Consider the following 17,178-nt stretch of genomic DNA (forward strand, 5'->3'; position numbering starts at 1 on the left):
GAATTTTATTTAGCTGAATGAAAGTAAGGCTAGTAGAGCTTATCGATATAAAAGGACTGAAATTCACTGCTATGCCTTAAACTTATTTGAGATAAAAGTTTATCATTATTACTCTTTATATGCAGCACAAAAAAAATATAAATTATTTACTCATATAAGAGTTCCACAACAACATCCAGATTCAACTCTTTCCTGGGAGATAATGTTAGATGTTTTAATATTTTTCACTTTTAATTTGACCTCTTACCCTAAATGCAGGATTTGCTCCATGCTCCAGTAAGCATTTCACAGTACCTGCACACAAGTTATATGCAGCGATATGCAGAGCTGTTCCAAAATTAAAGTCACTGCAAGTGGCATCCACATCTGTAATTGAACATCACAAGTATATTAACAAAAATTTTAGTTAATCTATTAAAATGTGAAAAGAGGCAGGTTGGGTTGGATTTATTTGGGGGAATAGGGGTATAAGCTATTGACAAGACTTAAACCAACCCACTAGAAGGACCATTCTCACAATGGAATAAAATCTGCATATTACAATCTGGTTAACTAATTTTTTCCTTAGTATAATAAAATTTCACTATCAAATGGACTCATGTTATCATGGGTTTTCTAACCATCACAAACTAAAGTATACTTAAAAGCAATTAATGGCAATAATTCGTATTTGTAAAAGTAACTATCTTAACACAGTCTTTCACTAAACCTCTTGCATATTTGCCACAACAATGATAATGTAGCAGAGTTTAGATCCAGGACTAGCAAACTGCGGTTCATAGCCAAATCCAACTCATCATGTTTTCATAAATAAAGTTTTATTGGAACACAGCCACTTGCATTCATTTATATATTCTCTGTGGCTACTTTCACACCACTCTGTAGAATCAAGTAGTTTCAACAGGGACCACGTGGTCCACAAAGCCTAAAATATTTACTATCTGCCTCTTCATAGAAAAAAGAAGGTAAAACAAGGGAGACTTCTCAAACCCAGAATAAATTAAAGTGTAATTAAACATATGCTACATGCTGTATTCATTCACAATACTTTATGATGAATTTGGATTTCACAGTAAGAATGAGAATCTTGCAATTCTAAGAACATCTTAAGAACTTTCAACAAATCATCAGGATGCTATACATAGATACAAGATATACTCCAGATTTGGATATCCCATTTGGACTGTTTTTTATAACATGGGTTTAATATACCTCTGGTTCTGCTAATCCTACCTGAATCAAACGACCGCTTCACCACCTTACATGCCCTACCCACACTGTAAACAAACCAAGACACACTCAGAACACTGTCCTGAGTTATGAAAGACACTGTACCATCAAGAGAGGCTTTCTTCCTAACATTATTCAAAAAGTGAAAACATAAAAAGGGAAAGAAGAGCTGGACAACTATATGAAGCAGAGTTCTGGGAAATTTATCTACTGAATCTCTAAAACAAGTCTACAAATGGAGGAAACACCGCATACGGCCTTCAACATAAAGTAATACTATTGCACTTGTTGTTTTTTCTCTAACGAAAACTGCCCACTGAAAGGAACCAGGACTGCGATTTAGACATTCTGATGTTCAATTCTGGGACATCAAGCACCATCAAGACAAGAAGAAAAAAAATGAAAATCTATCCTTTAATGGAATCACAGAATTTCAGAACTGAATACCACCTAAAATAAATATTCTTCATGATTTCAGTGCTCAGCTCTGAAGGTTTTATTGCTCTAAATTTCTAGCTACCCAAATAAGACAAAAGAACTATACATAGATTCAACTACACTTTATAAAATCCATGTTCTACTGGGGAATGTGCAGAGATATAAAAAAATGAGCTAACACTTTATTTCATATGTCTCTGTACTAAATCTTTTGTGAAAAGATAGTAACTAATCTTCAATTAAAAAATTCAAACTATTTCTGAAAAATAAAATGGGATTGGAAGTCATATGGAACAAGATGGATCACAAGTAAAAATATCTTTGAGTTATAATTTTTCTGCCATCAATAATGTGTTCAATAAATAACATCCAGTGGTGATCTTGTAGTACTTGCCTTTTGGTTTAGATGTCTTCAAAATCACTCTTATAAGCTCAGGAACATCAAAATAAGCAGCATAATGCAAGGCATTCATGTTTGTCCATCGACTCCGCAAACTAACATCTGCTCCCAGATCAATAAGCTGAGTTGCAAACTTTACCGCTGTATCAACATCACCTAGAAAAGGTTTTCTAAATTACTTTCCTTCAATACAAATGTTAAATTCCAATGCATGCCATCTACTACCTCATGTAAAAAGCCAAGGCAAACAGCACACTGAATATACACTTACAACTCAAAAACTGTCACTTTTACAAGAAATTTATTCTTTCTAACAAAATAATCATACTCAAGAATATTAATAAACACATAGCTGTAAAGATGTTCATCACAGCACTTTTTATTATGAATAAAATTGTGAAACAACCTAAAAGTACAATACTAAGACACTGGTTAAATAAATTATGAGACAGCCATATAATGGAATACTATAGAGCATTAAAACCAGTGTGCCAGACCCCAGCTGCTCAGAATGCACTCTGTGGACCACTGCCAGTCCCAAACTGTAATTTGCACTTTTGATAACATTTCTCTTTTTCCCTGTGTAATCATTTCCTCTGAATATATTAATTGAAATGCAATTTTATGCTTTTGAAAAATACTTGGGCTTGTATTTTATATGTCTTTAATTTCATTTTTCTATTACAAGGTCATTTTTATTATATTTTACAAAAGTATCAGTCCATGATGGACTGCAGAAAGAAAAAGCAGAAGAGTCCTTCATCATCAATAGTTTAAGAAGCACTGTCTCAGACTATTGAAACAGGTACAGGTATTCACAATTTATTATTAAAAGGCAGTGGTATAGCACAAAGAAAGTGAAAGTGAAAGTGAAGTTGCTCAGTCGTGTCTGATTCCTTGCGACCCCATGGACTATAGCCTACCAGGCTCCTCCCTCCATGGGATTCTCCAGGCAAGAGTACTGGAGTGGGTTGCCATTTCCTTCTCCAGGGGATCTTCCCGACCCAGGGATCAAACCTGGGCCTCCTGAATTCCAGGCAGACGCTTTAACCTCTGAGCCACCAGGTATAGCACAGGAGAATACCAATTTTGGAAACTGCACATATGTATGTAGGAACAGACCTTAGACAGACATAAAGACCAGGGTCTGTAGGGAGCGGGATGCCTGGAAAAAAGCATGGACTGTTAAACCTTGCTGTAAACCCTCAGGAAGATTCTAGGTGTTACTAGTTACTCTCACCTAGCAAGCAGGCAGGCATGAAGCCTGTTCCAGAAAAGGTGGGAGGTACCAGGAGACTATAAAGACTCCCTCAAGAAAATAAGGGAACAGGAACAAGGTGTGTGGAGGACCTAACTGAATCCTCGCCTATTCAGGGAATATTATCATCATCACCTAGGTGCCCTTGCAGGGACTCTGGTGGACATAAACATACAAGCCATTAACAGACTCGCCACATACTCACCAATACCGTGAGCTCCAGATTTGCATGTATAATGCAAAAGAGTCATATCTGTCAATCCATCTCTGTCATTCACATTGCAACCTCTCTTAAGAATCTGAGGAAACCAAGGAAGATATGATTACAACATAAGAGTCTACTGATTTCAAACCAATACTGAGGAACCAGGATAGTCAGTCTTACTGAATTAGTTTTCAGCAAATCCTGGAGGAGGAAATGGCAACCCAACCCATTCCAGTATTCTTGTCTGGAGAATCCCATGGGCAGAGAAGATCTGGTGGGCTACAGTCCATGCGGTCGCAGAGTCAGACACAACTTAGTGACTGAGCATGAACGCACAAAATGAGTAGACAGAACTGACTTCTCTTATGGATGAATTTTAAGTCTGCATCCAATAACAATAATGAAAATTGAACTTGTCACCAGACCAAAGGAAACTCATGAAGAGTATTCCCAAGTAATTTGTCACTCAAAATAGTTTCCTTAACCTCTCAAAGGACAAGCAAATTTCCTTTCTAATGGGAGTAACAGTTTTTGAAAAAGTCTAAGCCCCCCTTCCTTAACACATGACAGTAAGCTGGTCAAGGAACCCAGCATTATTCTTTTACTCCTCTTGCAAAAAATTCAGAGTTTTTAAATTATATTTAAGTCTAGATCTTTACCAAGCCACCCAAAAGTATAGATAAACATGATGGTAATCAAATTCCCTCATGAAAGTATTTTTTAATTTATAAATTAATTTGTATGAAAATATGAAAAATGCCTGCTCCCATCAAGAGTCAAATGTCAGAACTCCAGATGTAAGGAAGTGAGGAGCACAGGGGAATGATGGAAAGACTGTGCTGTGTGCGTGCTCAGTCACTTCAGTCGTGTCCCACTCTTTTGCGACCCTATGGATTGTAGCCTGCCAGTCTCCTCTGTCCATGGGATTCTCCAGGCAAGAATACTGGAGTGGGTTGCCATGCCCTCCTCCAGGGGATCTTCCAGACACAAGGATTGAACCCATGTCTCCTGCATTGCAGGTGGATTCTTTACCCACTGAGCCACCCTGGGAAGCCCCGATAGAAAGACTATACAGCGCAAATACACTTTTGGTGAAAAATCCAGAGATACAAAGAACAAGCATCAGCATCTTTAAAAGGCTTCCCCTTTATCACCACCTATTCATTCCAATGGGGGGGAAAATATTTTACAATTAACAATCCTAATAACATAAGATTTATTATATAAAAACTCCTTACCTCATTTCCAATAACGTCAATGTTTTGCTGGACCTGAGGAACCCACTGTCTTAAAATGGCAAATAATTCTGATACAGAAGTTTTGGGATCAAAGAGAATTTCCTGGCATGATGTATCATTAGGATCAAAGAAAGAAAACTCTGTTTAAAGAATAAAAAAAAAAGGCATAAGTTATATTTATTAAAATTTCCAAAAGCATATGTTAAAAATAATAAACAACAAGACCAGGACTCAAATGACACAAATACTTTTAGGTGCTAGAAATATTTTACCTTAAGCAAGTCTCAATAGCAAGTCAGGATCACCAAAAATTACGAAACACTTCTGAAGTGCTGTGAGAATGAGATTTACACACATCACACCACGTCTTATCACAAATGAAACAAAAATCCAAGTGCACTGATCTCAAACCCTAAACTGTCCAAGAACTTCCTCTAAAGCACAGAAAATCTGCCAAAGTTTACAGGTATTTTCACCTCTCAAAACATAAATATGTCATGAACAGTAGATTCACATCCATGATTAAAACATACATAGTAGAAAGAAACATGCCAGAATATTAACAGTGGTACTAGAATGGTGTGTAATTTAAAATATTCTTGTTACTTCTCTGTAGTTTCCTAATTTTCCATAGAAAACAGGCATTACTTTTTACCCACTGAGAAGCCAGTGGGGAACTGCTATGTACACACAATAAGGAAGTAATATGTGATAATGCAGAAAGGAAGCATTGAGGCCAAGAGGTTGGGTTATCTGGAATATGTATTAGTAAAGGTGTGGAATACTCTGGTGCACTGGGACGACCCAGAGGGATGGAATGGGGAGGGAGGAGGGAGGAGGGTTCAGGAGGGGGAACACATGTATACCTGTGGTGGATTCATTTTGATATTTGGCAAAACTAATACAGTTATGTAAAGTTTAAAAAAATAATAATAAATGGAATTATAAATGGGGAAAAAAAATGAAGACAAACTTAATAAAACTGCCATGGAAAAAAAAATAAAAAATAAAAAGAGAGCAGAAGAAAAAAAAAATAAATAAAAATAAAATTCCTTAAAACTTCCTTAAGATTCAGAGAACGGATTATCCTATGGCCAGAAAATAAAAGAGAACAGAAGAAAATCAGATTCTTTAATCTTGAAAAAGAAGCTAGGGACTCTAAAAAATCAGAAGCATCTAAAGAAGAGACTCATTAGAAAAGCAATATTTGCTGAGTGGTTACACTTTACCAAACATCTTACCTGATAGGTATTAGTCTCATTTTATAGATAAGCTCAGACTAACTAATACTTGCTCAAAGTCAGACAGCTAGCAAGTGACAAATCTGGGGCAGAAAACCAGGTCTGCCTCCAAAATCTATTGTCTTTCCTCTAGGATGGTGCCTCCCCAAGAAAATTCACTATTGAGCTAAAATGTACAGATTTTAGCAGCATACATAAGTTAAATTATTTAAACTTTAAAGTTTAATTATTATTTAAAATAATTTCAATTCTAATCAATCAAAATTTCACCAAGATTCCTTTGTAGGAGGAGACAGACAAATTACATTCCCATTACATTTAGAGAAAAATACAAACTCCTTTCTGAAACCTAAATGATCCTGCCTGGTCTGGCCCCTGCCTTCCTCCCCAGTTTCGTCTCCTGCCATTCTGCCCTTCAACCACTTTGCTTCTCACCCACGGTGGCTGCTGTGGCTGAGAAGCACTATTTCCCTGGATACACCAAAGTTTTTTCCCCAACTCCGTGTCTTTGATTTCCTATTCTTTTGCCTGGAACACGTCTCTCCAGGTTCTTTTCTCAACCAGGTGCTTCTGATTCTTCAGATGACCAGCCCATCTAACAACCACTCTGCTCCATTATCCTCTGTCCATTTCTTTTCGCCACAGAATTCATTATAACCTATAAAATCCACAAATTTTTTTATTCATGTGTTCATTTATTGTCTGTTTTTCTTCCTAGAATGTCACTCTTGGTCATTGTGCTATCCCCAGCACTTGGGACAACACCTAGCACATAACAGGCCCTCAACAAATACTTACTCAACAAACACAATTCTGGATGCCATGGTTTACGAGGACACTGACTGCAGCATACTAAAAAGAGAACAGCTGGAGTGAAAAGGGTCTAGAGATCCTGATGATGAGGGACTGGTAGAGGAATCAGAAATGTGTAGCCTAAAGAAGTACAGACTAATTTAAAATATCCAAATTATCTTCAAACGTTTGAAGGTTATCATATAAAAAAGTGTTTGTTCCAAAAGCATATCAAACCATTTGGCCAAAATTTTGAGGCATACTTTGAGTCCATATACAAAAACAATTTTTACCACAACTAAAACTTTAGCAATGAAATAAACTATTAGTTTCCTACTACTGAAGATGTCCAAGTGGCTGAATGGTTACCTATCAGAGATCCTGAAACAGAATTTCTGTACTAGGAAATGAGTAGGGAAAGCTGAACTGTAGGTCCATTCAGATTCTAAGGACCTATTAAGAATTCAGACAATGTTTAATTTTGGTTATACAAAGGGATCAATGCCCATTCTCATCTTTCAATGTATTTATTCAACAAACACTGACTGAGCAACTAATATCAACAAATGACTACCTTAGCCCAATGAGATAATCAAAAGCAAAATGTGATTTCTACTCCATCCAAAGAGCTGTAGTCTGGGAAAGGAAAGAAGACAATTATGACTCAAGATAGAACAAGGTAAGTGCCATAAGCAAGGTGCAAAGTGCTTTTCAATGTTTTTCCTGCATAACTGATTTTTTTATATCTGAAAATCAATCCAGTCAGTTTTTGTAAAAACTGCAAATAACTCCCAAGATCTAGGCACGGGTTTTATGTAACACCTTTGATGACTACAAGGCAAGCTGCTACAGAATCTGAACATATAAAAATAGCATACTTGGAGATGAATAGTTATTAGAATGGATATAGCTAAAAAGACAAATTCACAATCCAATCATTATATTTTCACTAATATTTAAAAACTGCACTATCTCTACCTCCAAAGACAATTTGAAATGGTGACCCAATATTTTACTTGAAAAACTCTATCTAAATTAGAAATGTAACACATCCATCAAGTTTACCTTCCAGTTTTCTTTTATTCCTTTATCACCTATCTGATAAAATACAGTCCCAGGAAAACAAGTCTAAATAGATTAAAAACCAGAATACTATTAAATTTATATTTTACAAAGAATATTTAATGAACCAATTTAAATATGAATCAATCTCAAGCCACATTCCCAGGAAAGGTCTCACCCTCTCTGCATAAGTACACGGCTTATCTGGTTTTATTTTACTATATTTGTGAACACATTGATCATTACAATGGGAGACACTTGAACAGAATCCAAATTAGGCTTGTTTGTGTATTAAAACACATTACTTTTTGTTACATGGTCATCCAAATTTGGATCATTTCAGCAGTGATTACTTGGCTTCTTAATTAGAATCCCAGTATTTCAGAGATAACAGGGCCCTTAAAGAAGGCTACCTCACGGTGTTTTTACATCTTTTTTTTTTTTCATACATGGCTTTTTAAATAAGTCAATATATTTAACCAAAATATATATATCAATAGCAGAAGGATGCTAGGTGTCTAAGCACCACTGCATTTTAAAAATAAAATCCTCTGAATCCACTGTGGTGCTTAAAATGAACATTTTTACATAGTAAAAATGCTGACAGCAGACATAAAGTGTTCAGCTTGAAAGGCAGGAAAAGCAATAAGCAACTGTTATTTTTGAAAAAGTAAAACTTTAGCAATTTTATGAAAACCACAATAAATGGTTTTAGGAAAAATTAGGAATACAAAAAGGTATAAAACAGAAGTCAAGTTACCAGTTCATGGAAAATAAACACAGCTACTTAACATACCACAGTCTGAAGGCATTGGTGCTGCAGAAATGGAAAAGATAACTGGTGTATCAGAACCTTGAAATAAAAATGGGTATTTTCCAATCAAAGAACTTCCTTCTAATGGAAAATCTGGAAGGTCCTCTATGGTCATCTTCTAGAAAGCCACCTTTAATTAGAGAGAGGAAAAAAGCATCTATTACATTTGTATGCAACTTAGAATAACTGCCTTCAATCACAAATAGCTTATTTTTTAAAATATCTAACCTATTGTCAACCTTCAAACATCTCTTTAGAGAGTGAGGGGAAAAAATTCCTTTTGGCAAACCACTGTTAAATGAATATACATTGCTTCACACTGTCTCTTAGGGTCAACAGCATACGTAATCTTTTTGGACAAAGCTCAGGAATAAAAAACGACTATGTATTTCCCAATAATAGGCGAAAACATTTTTTAAACGCTGAACTAATCTAAATGGGTGATGTCCTCTTTACTTGCAGTAACAAGCAAGGAGATAGTATCCCTGGTACATGCATCTCAAACTTCTCATAGGATCTGACACAGCTTCTATCATGTCATCCAATGGTTCGTGCCATCTGCTCATCACATGAAAATAATCTAGTTTAGAGCATTATTATTTTCTGACATCCCAGAAAACTTAATTGAAAACTGACCACATCACTCATACAAATCTAAATCTAGAAGCTTACTGACATTGTTTCACTTCTTAACAAGGTAGAGGATCTACTCAGTCCATCCAGCGGAAGATGGAAGGTCATGCCTTTAAACCACATCACTTATATTACCTCTTTTTTTCCCAGGAAACATGAGAATAAATTTGCTCAGAATTTATTTGCTCAGAATACATTTGCTCCAAATTAGACAGCAGCTGCACCCTGACCCATATATCAGAGATGACACAGAATGAAGAGAAAATATTAGTAAACCCCAACTAAGAGGCTAAAAGCCTTCCAGTTTCTTCTGCATCAAATCTTTGAAGTCTGAAATATTATGAATCTCTGTATCTATTTAAAATATAAGCAGAAAACTATATTACAAAGCTAAATAAAAATGAGTATAGATTATTTGAGTAGAAAGAACAGAATAAGTAAAGAAGGTTAACTGATAGTGTAGCAGATAATGCTAGGCTAGGTACTACTCAATGTGCACTCTATTCTACTCGGTTAACCAGCAGTTTATCACCTTAACCTATCACGCTTCCCTACCACCACCACCCTATTCCAAGCAGTCACCTTTCTGAGATAAGTGGTTTCTTTCCAATTAGATTCATATGTTTTCTAAATACTAGCAGAAACTGGTAGAGAGTAAGGCAATTTCTTTTTTCTCATAAGGGACAGGTTTACATGGTCATGGATATTATATATTAAATAACTTAATCCAGTGTTACTATGTTAAAGGCTCTCAAGGTTTCTTGGATGCTAAAATGTCTCACCACTCAATACTTTGAATCATTTTGACATTAACCGGGCCACATAAATGGGAAAAACTGTTGCCATATGGCATGGTGAACTTCCTCAAATACTAAAAAAAGTAGCGCCTACCACAAGGACAGCTCTCCTTCAATACTGCAGCTTCCCTGTATTCCCAGTCAGTCAGGATTTCTGCTTGCTGGCCTCTACAAATTAGCAGTAAATTTGGGGAAAACAGTGTATACCAGGTATGAAGTGTCCTTTGAAGCCAAGGAACAGAAATAAAGTTTAATAATATTAATCTGTACAAGGCACTACACTATTCTAGATGTTTCAGAGAATACAAAAATGAGTAACATATGGCCCATGCTTGTTAGGTAGCTTACAATCTACTGCTGCTGCTGCTAAGTGGCTTCAGTTGTGTCTGACTCTGTGCGACCCCAGACGGCAGCCCACCAGGCTCCCCCGTCCCTGGGATTGTCCAGGCAAGAACACCGGAGTGGGTTGCCATTTCCTTCTCCAGCGCGTGAAAGTGAAGTCGCTCAGTCGCGTCCAACTCTCAGCGACCCCATAGACTGCAGCCCACCAGGATCCTCCGCCCATGGGACTTTCCAGGCAAGAACAATGGAATGGGGTGCCATTTCCTTCTCCTAGGGTGAATAAAATAGTACTAATAACTATAGTTGACAAAACTGAGTTAAATATATTCCATAACCTCAGTACAAGGAACGTTTGCAGTATGAGCTCCTGAAAATGCGAAATGATGCAGTGAAAAAAGCATCATTTGAGAAGTGTATTGAAAGATGAGTAGGCAGAAATTTAAAGGTGGAACCCATCAAAAGAACAGCAGGCTGGAACTGGGCACATCTAGTAAGAGGTAAGGCTGTCATGGTTTTTTAGGACTCTCCTCAGTAATGCTTTATATACCTGATCAAATACCAACCATTTAATTCCATGAGCAGTGAGAAATCACTGACTTTTTAAAAGGGGACTGTCCTAATTCAAGCTGTTTTAGGAAGATTAATCTTTGACTACAGTCACACTTTGGGACTCAGCCATGTTTTTTACACTCTTAATTCTTCAATAAAATGATTAAGTGGTTTTCTTCCTGAGTTGGTTAAAAGAGAGCCATTTTTCAAAACTTCCCTTTCAAAAAGTGGAGTTTCCCATTCAAAAACACATTTAATAACTATTTATTAAATATACACATTGAATAAATATTCAAACCTAGACTCAAGGTGGAAAGATGATTCATTCAACAAGATGTAATCAACTTTATTTTACATGTTAGGTATTTCAAACCCAAAAAAGCTACAATATTACCCGAACAATGTAGTGAACATTCTTAACAGGTATTTTGTGTCTTCATTGCATTTTTTTCCCCTGGTCCCATTTCTTTTCTGTCATGAAAAGCCCTTCTACCTTTTGTCCCACTTAAGAAAACTATACATCTCTACAAACTTCTGTATAGTTTTAGAATCCTTTCCTAAAAGTGATTTCTGGATCTAAAGATCTGGGAATCTTGGTCAAATCTAGAGTTGTGATGAGCTGTATTGAGTACATATTTTCATTTCAAATCCTACTATGGCTAATTGGTGATAATGGGTTATGCAGAATAACCTAAGATAAAAAAAAAAAGGTGGCCCTAATTAACTGCGTATGTAACAGATGCAATAACAAGAATCAAATTCCCTAAACTATGATTTATATAGGAATTCCATCACCCCAAATCAGCTCTGAATAAAAGCAACTTGTAACATGGTTCTAATATTTGGTGATTTTTTTTCAGAGATTCCTGGTCAATGCCCTAACACTGAACGGTGGTGAGTGGAGTTGCCCATTAACTTCTTCAGAGTGGTTCACGGCTATCAGGACCTCACTAAGGAACCTCACTGAGACCAAGAGATGCCCTCAGATTTATTTGGAATACAATTCAAGGGCATATTACTCAAACTCATATCCTTGAGTTGTTACTCAGCTATCAGGAAATCCAAGCTGCATCCACATGAGTTGGAAACATGAGGCCCTTTCATTCACTTTCATATAGTATTCTGTTATGAGTGTTTATTTTCACGAGATACAAAAACACATAATCTTACCAAAATAAGCATTTTAAGTATATTTCTAATAACCCATTTATTTATTTGTTATCTACATGAAATCTATTTAATAATTGAGCAAGTATGGGGTGCTGCAGTCCATGGGATTGCAGTCAGACACCACTGAGCAACTGAACAACAACAGGCCTTACAGAGAACATGAAAGATACCTGCCCTCAACAAGTTCATTTAGTCATTCAACAAATATTTATCAAGCGTTTCTTACTAAGTCTTAGCCTGGCATAGCAAAGGTAAAGAAAATAGATTGTCATCATGTAGATTACAGTTAAGAACAGAATTCCTACGAGAAATTTGAAATTACTATATAATTGAAATAAGTGCTGGATTCAAGGAGGCCAGTGAAGGCTTCCTAAGGGAATAATTTAAAACTGCAGTGCCCAACCAGGTAGCTATTAGCCACATGTGTCTATACAAATTAAACATTTAGTTCCTCCATTGCTTGAACCCCAAACAAGGGCTCAAAAGTCACATGTGGCTAGTGGCCACCATATTGAACACTGCAGAAGAACACTTCCCTCAGAAGAGAAAATTCTGTGGACTCAAATTCCAGATGAGAAAATGCCTGAAATGACAAAAAAAAAACAGAGGCTAACAAACTAAGCAAGCCCACGGTGGTACTTAATTATACATCATTAACAAGGGAATGGCAAGTCTAAAAGTAACCAGATGTTCACAGATTTACACAGGGCTAAAGAGTTCAGTTGATTCTATTACATGAAGATCACTAGTATGTTTCAAAACTGGAGTTGTTACAAGCCATAAAAGACATCATATAAATATTATTTTTTAAAAGCCTTGCTGGTGGGATTGTTTCTGGTAAATATGAAACGTCTGAAATAAATCCTATAAATAATATACCATATGCCAAATCTTCTGTAAGACAGAAATAAACATATTCATTCCATTTCAAGATTCACTCTTTCCGCCCAGGTTGTCCATAACAAATGACAGTATTTTAAAATGCATAATTATGGTAGCAAAACAGGGTGGAACCAGGATGGCTTTGCATCATAAAAATGCAGACTTCTGCCAATTCCAATTCTCTGCTTTCTCTACACAGTTGCTCCATGTCCTCCACTGCCTGATCTTCTGCCATTTAGACGACTTTAAGTTATGCAGAAGATACATAAATGACAAGTGTCAATGTGAAAGTGAAGTACGATTAAAGTATTTGGCTGATGTTTCAAAAAAGGAGGGTGTTTCTTCACTGAAATTTTTAAAAGGCATCGATTTACACTCTGATATTGCTACAATGTGAACCACACTCAAGCAGGGAACATACAGCAAGTTATTATCCCATGAGAATATCCTCCTCTGATACATATCAAAACATGTCTCAGAGTTAAAATCCAAATTGCCTACATAGTCTCTAGATTAATGAACAACCTGACATCTAATTCAAAAGAAAGCTGACGTTATAAACCCATCAATCCAGCTCACAAGGATCAGGTCTAACCCGCGTCTCTGTTGAGCAGTCTCTGAGCAAGTGTTTTCCCCCAACTTCCCATGATTTAGAATTAAGGAATCTGGAGGTAGCGAACGACTGGAGGCAGAGTCATTTATCTTAGTCATTTATCTTTGAATTCTCTCCGGCAAAAGGTTCTCAAACAGTTTAATAAGCAAAGGGGTGGCAGGAGAGATGCGAAGAGGGCCCTCACAGGAAAACCACGAAGGGCTGGGCACAGCACGCTGCGCATCACTGCGCGCGAGAGGCTCTCCCAAGGGCGCCGGGGCGGTCAAGGTTGGGGCAGCGCAGCAGGGTCCGGCCCGTCCCACACACCTGGCGGTATCTCATCCTGAAGTTAAACAGGCGGTGAGAAACGGAAACCAGACACCCACGTCCCGGCCCGTGGGCCGCTCCAACCCCGCCCCCGCCCCAGGGAGGCCTCCAGGAGCCGGCGACACTGGCGCCCACTGCAGGCGACCCGGGAGGGGGGCTCCCAGCGCCTCCGCGCCGCCCTCCCCGAACCGCCAACCGGACCTCAGGCCCCCCCCGCCCCCGCCCGCCCGGCCCGGGGCTCCCGCGCGCTCCCGCCCCACCTGCCTCCTCCGGTCCTCTCCGGGCGGCCGACGAGAACGCAGGGGCGCGGAGAGAAGGCCAAGAGGCGCGCTTCTCCACCCGGGTGCCTGTCTCCGGTAGCCGACCGCGGGGCCTCCCGCCGCGCCTCTCCCCGCCCTCGTCCGGCCCCTCCCGCCTGCCACCTCCGCGTCGCGCGCGCCGGAGCCGGGCCCCACGCGGGGTCGGTGCGCGCGCGCAGTGCAGGCGCCCTGGCGGCGCGCAGGCCCCGGTCCCGGCCCCGCGCACGCGCCGGGGAGCGGGGACTGTAAGGAAGCGCGCGCCCGTGCTCGCCGCCTCCTGCCTGCTCCCCCGCAGCCTCTCCGCAGACCTGGGCTGGGGTCTAGGACAGGAAAGTCTGGTGGGCTTCGTGCGTTAACCTTGAGAGGGTGAGACGTCACTGGGATATTTCCACCGCAACACGAGGCAGGATCTCTGCGGAACCCCACCTGGCCCTAGGCCATGCTTGGGGAAGCAGCCCGTGGCCTGCTGTACAGAAGCTCCCCCGTCAAAGCCTTTAGCTAAAACAATCTGACCTGCCTCTCTGTCTCGCATCCCTGGACTAGAAGCGCTCCAACACTCTGCTTAGGAGCAGGCATCACGTCTTACCCTTTGGGGGCTCCTCCTTATCGCTCCGTGCATGGCCCAAAATAGGACCATTAGTCAATTACCTGCTTGCAGGTCTCGCTGTAAAAAGCTTAGTCAAGGCTATACCCAAGTGGAATAATTACACCCAAGTATGGCAGTGTAGGGAGAAGGCAATGGCAACCCACTTTCACTTTTCACTTTCATGCATTGGAGAAGGAAACGGCAACCCACTCCGGTGTTCTTGCCTGGAGAATTCCAGGGACGGGAGAGCCTGTTGGGCTGCCGTCTATGGGGTCACACAGAGTTGGACACGACTGAAGCGACTTAGCAGCAGCAGCAGAGGCATGGCAGTGTAGATGCAGAAGAGGATGTACCAGTATTTGTCCCAGAAGTTTATTTCCCCTGCTACATTGCTCCCTTCTCACCCCCTTCTCTCCTGGCCCCCTTCTTCATGCCCCCTAAGAACCAGAAAGTGGTGATGAATGCTGGCATCCTGATTCAAAGAAAAGGTGTTCTTTGACAGTCCCTTCATGAAGGCCCTGAATAAGTCCATGTTTTCCCGTGACTGAAGCCTGTAACCCTAAGCCAGCAGTGTTACACCGTAACAACTCCCTCTGAGGCCTTTTTGATCTGATACACCAACTGCTACATTGTATTTCCACGTTGACCAAACACAGTCCTGGCAAGAGCTACCCCTGCTCTTCACCAGCCGTTCTAGAACATCTTTTCCTGTTAGAATAATTGGCTCCAGACATTAGAAAAGACGCTTAAGTCCCCCTTACAATATCCTCCCACCAAGTAGCCATAGTTGAGCACCTCCAGTAAGCACCAGTGCCCCTCCTTTGAAAGTGGGTATTTTATCTTTGATTAGCCTTGTTGAAAAGTTTTTCCTACCTTGAGAGCTAAAATGCTGTATCCTGCATCACCTCCTTAATGGGTTCCATTTCTCCCCTTTAGACTTCAGATCATGCCCAACTCCAAGGAATCCAGGACAAGCATGCTCAGTGCTCCTAAGCTGCTCCATATATGACTCTGTTAATATCCACTCACCAGCATTTTAAGGGTCTCTTTATGGTGCATCCCAGCTTGTCTAGAGCTCTCTTAATTGTGACGCCCAGGAATAAATGGGATGTCCTGTTGAGTGCAGAGAGGAGAGACTGCCTGCCACCTCTTTCTCGGTCTTGTGCTTCTATTAGCATAGCTCAAGATATGAAAGTACTCATTTGCAACAGTCACATCACGTTGTCAAATCAGGTTGAGCATACTGTCAACTAAAATTCAAGAGCTTATGCAATATGTAAACACCATGACCATCCCACAGTCCCTGGTCAGCTGCCAGTCTCTCTGTCCCTGCAGGTCCAGCACCTCATAAACTCTCAGGAGAAAGAAGTAACACAGATGCTTCCTCCTCCCTTTGAGGTTTCTTGCTCCTTCTCTCTGCTCTCACCACACCCAGTTCTTGTCTGACCCCACCCACCTGTTTAACTGGTTGAAAGAAGGAAGGCAATCTGCCCTTGGCTGACTTTAAGGAACTGTAAATAAATAAGACTTTATTTGGGGGGGGGGGGCTCCAAAATCACTGCAGATGGTGACTACAGCCATGAAATTAAAAGACACTTGCTCCTTGGAAGAAAAGCTATGACCAACCTAAACCGCATATTAAAAAGCAGAGACGTTACTTTGCCAACAAAGGTCCGTCTAGTCAAGGCTATGGTTTTTCCATTGGTCATGTATGGATGTGAGAGTTGGACTATGAAGAAAGCTGAGCGCCGAAGAATGGATGCTTTTGAACTGTGGTGTTGGAGAAGACTCTTGAGAGTCCCTTGGACTGCAAGGAGATCCAACCAGTCCATCCTAAAGGAAATCAGTACTGAATATTCATTGGAAGGACTGATGTTGAAGCTGAAACTCCAATACTTTGGCCACCTGAGGCAAAGAACTGGCTCATTTGAAAAGACCCTGATGCTGGGAAAGATTGAAGGCAGGAGGAAAAGGGGAAGACAGAGGATAAGATGGTTGGATGGCATCACCGACTCAATGGACATGAGTTTGAGTAAACTCCGGGAGTTGGTGATGGACAGGGAGGCCTGGCATGCTGCAGTCCATGGGGTCTCAAAGAGTCAGACACAACTGAGTGACTGAACTGAACTGAACTGAAATAAGCCCAATTGTCAGTGAGCCACAGAAACTCATAAAGTTCTCTATGTAACAAAAGTTGCTATACTTTCCACCTATACAGTTCACTTTTATTGCTGATTTAAATTATCCCTCTGAGAACACTCTTTGTGGGTGACAGGGTGTGGCTGGCTGGGTTGTTCCTCACTATAATGAAAGTCTGTGTTAG

The 17,178-nt window shown here is 39.9% G+C and overlaps 1 protein-coding gene across 4 annotated transcripts in view; it reads right to left on the reverse strand.

Moving 5' to 3' along the window:
* Window positions 1-16,122, reverse strand: part of CLIP4 (CAP-Gly domain containing linker protein family member 4) — a 65,650-nt gene extending 49,528 nt beyond the window's left edge. Inside the window, exons 1-6 of one of the 4 annotated variants that reach the window (XM_006061053.4) lie at window positions 15,885-16,122; window positions 8,661-8,808; window positions 4,770-4,909; window positions 3,532-3,625; window positions 2,063-2,224; window positions 248-366 (exon numbers count right to left, since the gene is read on the reverse strand). In XM_006061053.4, coding sequence (XP_006061115.3) covers window positions 248-366; window positions 2,063-2,224; window positions 3,532-3,625; window positions 4,770-4,909; window positions 8,661-8,793 — 648 coding nt within the window. In that variant the 5' untranslated portion in view covers window positions 8,794-8,808; window positions 15,885-16,122. The other 3 variants (XM_006061054.4, XM_025261314.3, XM_025261312.3) reach the window with 3 other exon arrangements.
* Between the last annotated feature and the right edge of the window lie 1,056 nt (window positions 16,123-17,178).

This window comes from Bubalus bubalis, chromosome 12, assembly GCF_019923935.1.
Source record: "Bubalus bubalis isolate 160015118507 breed Murrah chromosome 12, NDDB_SH_1, whole genome shotgun sequence".
Taxonomy (NCBI): domain Eukaryota; kingdom Metazoa; phylum Chordata; class Mammalia; order Artiodactyla; family Bovidae; genus Bubalus; species Bubalus bubalis.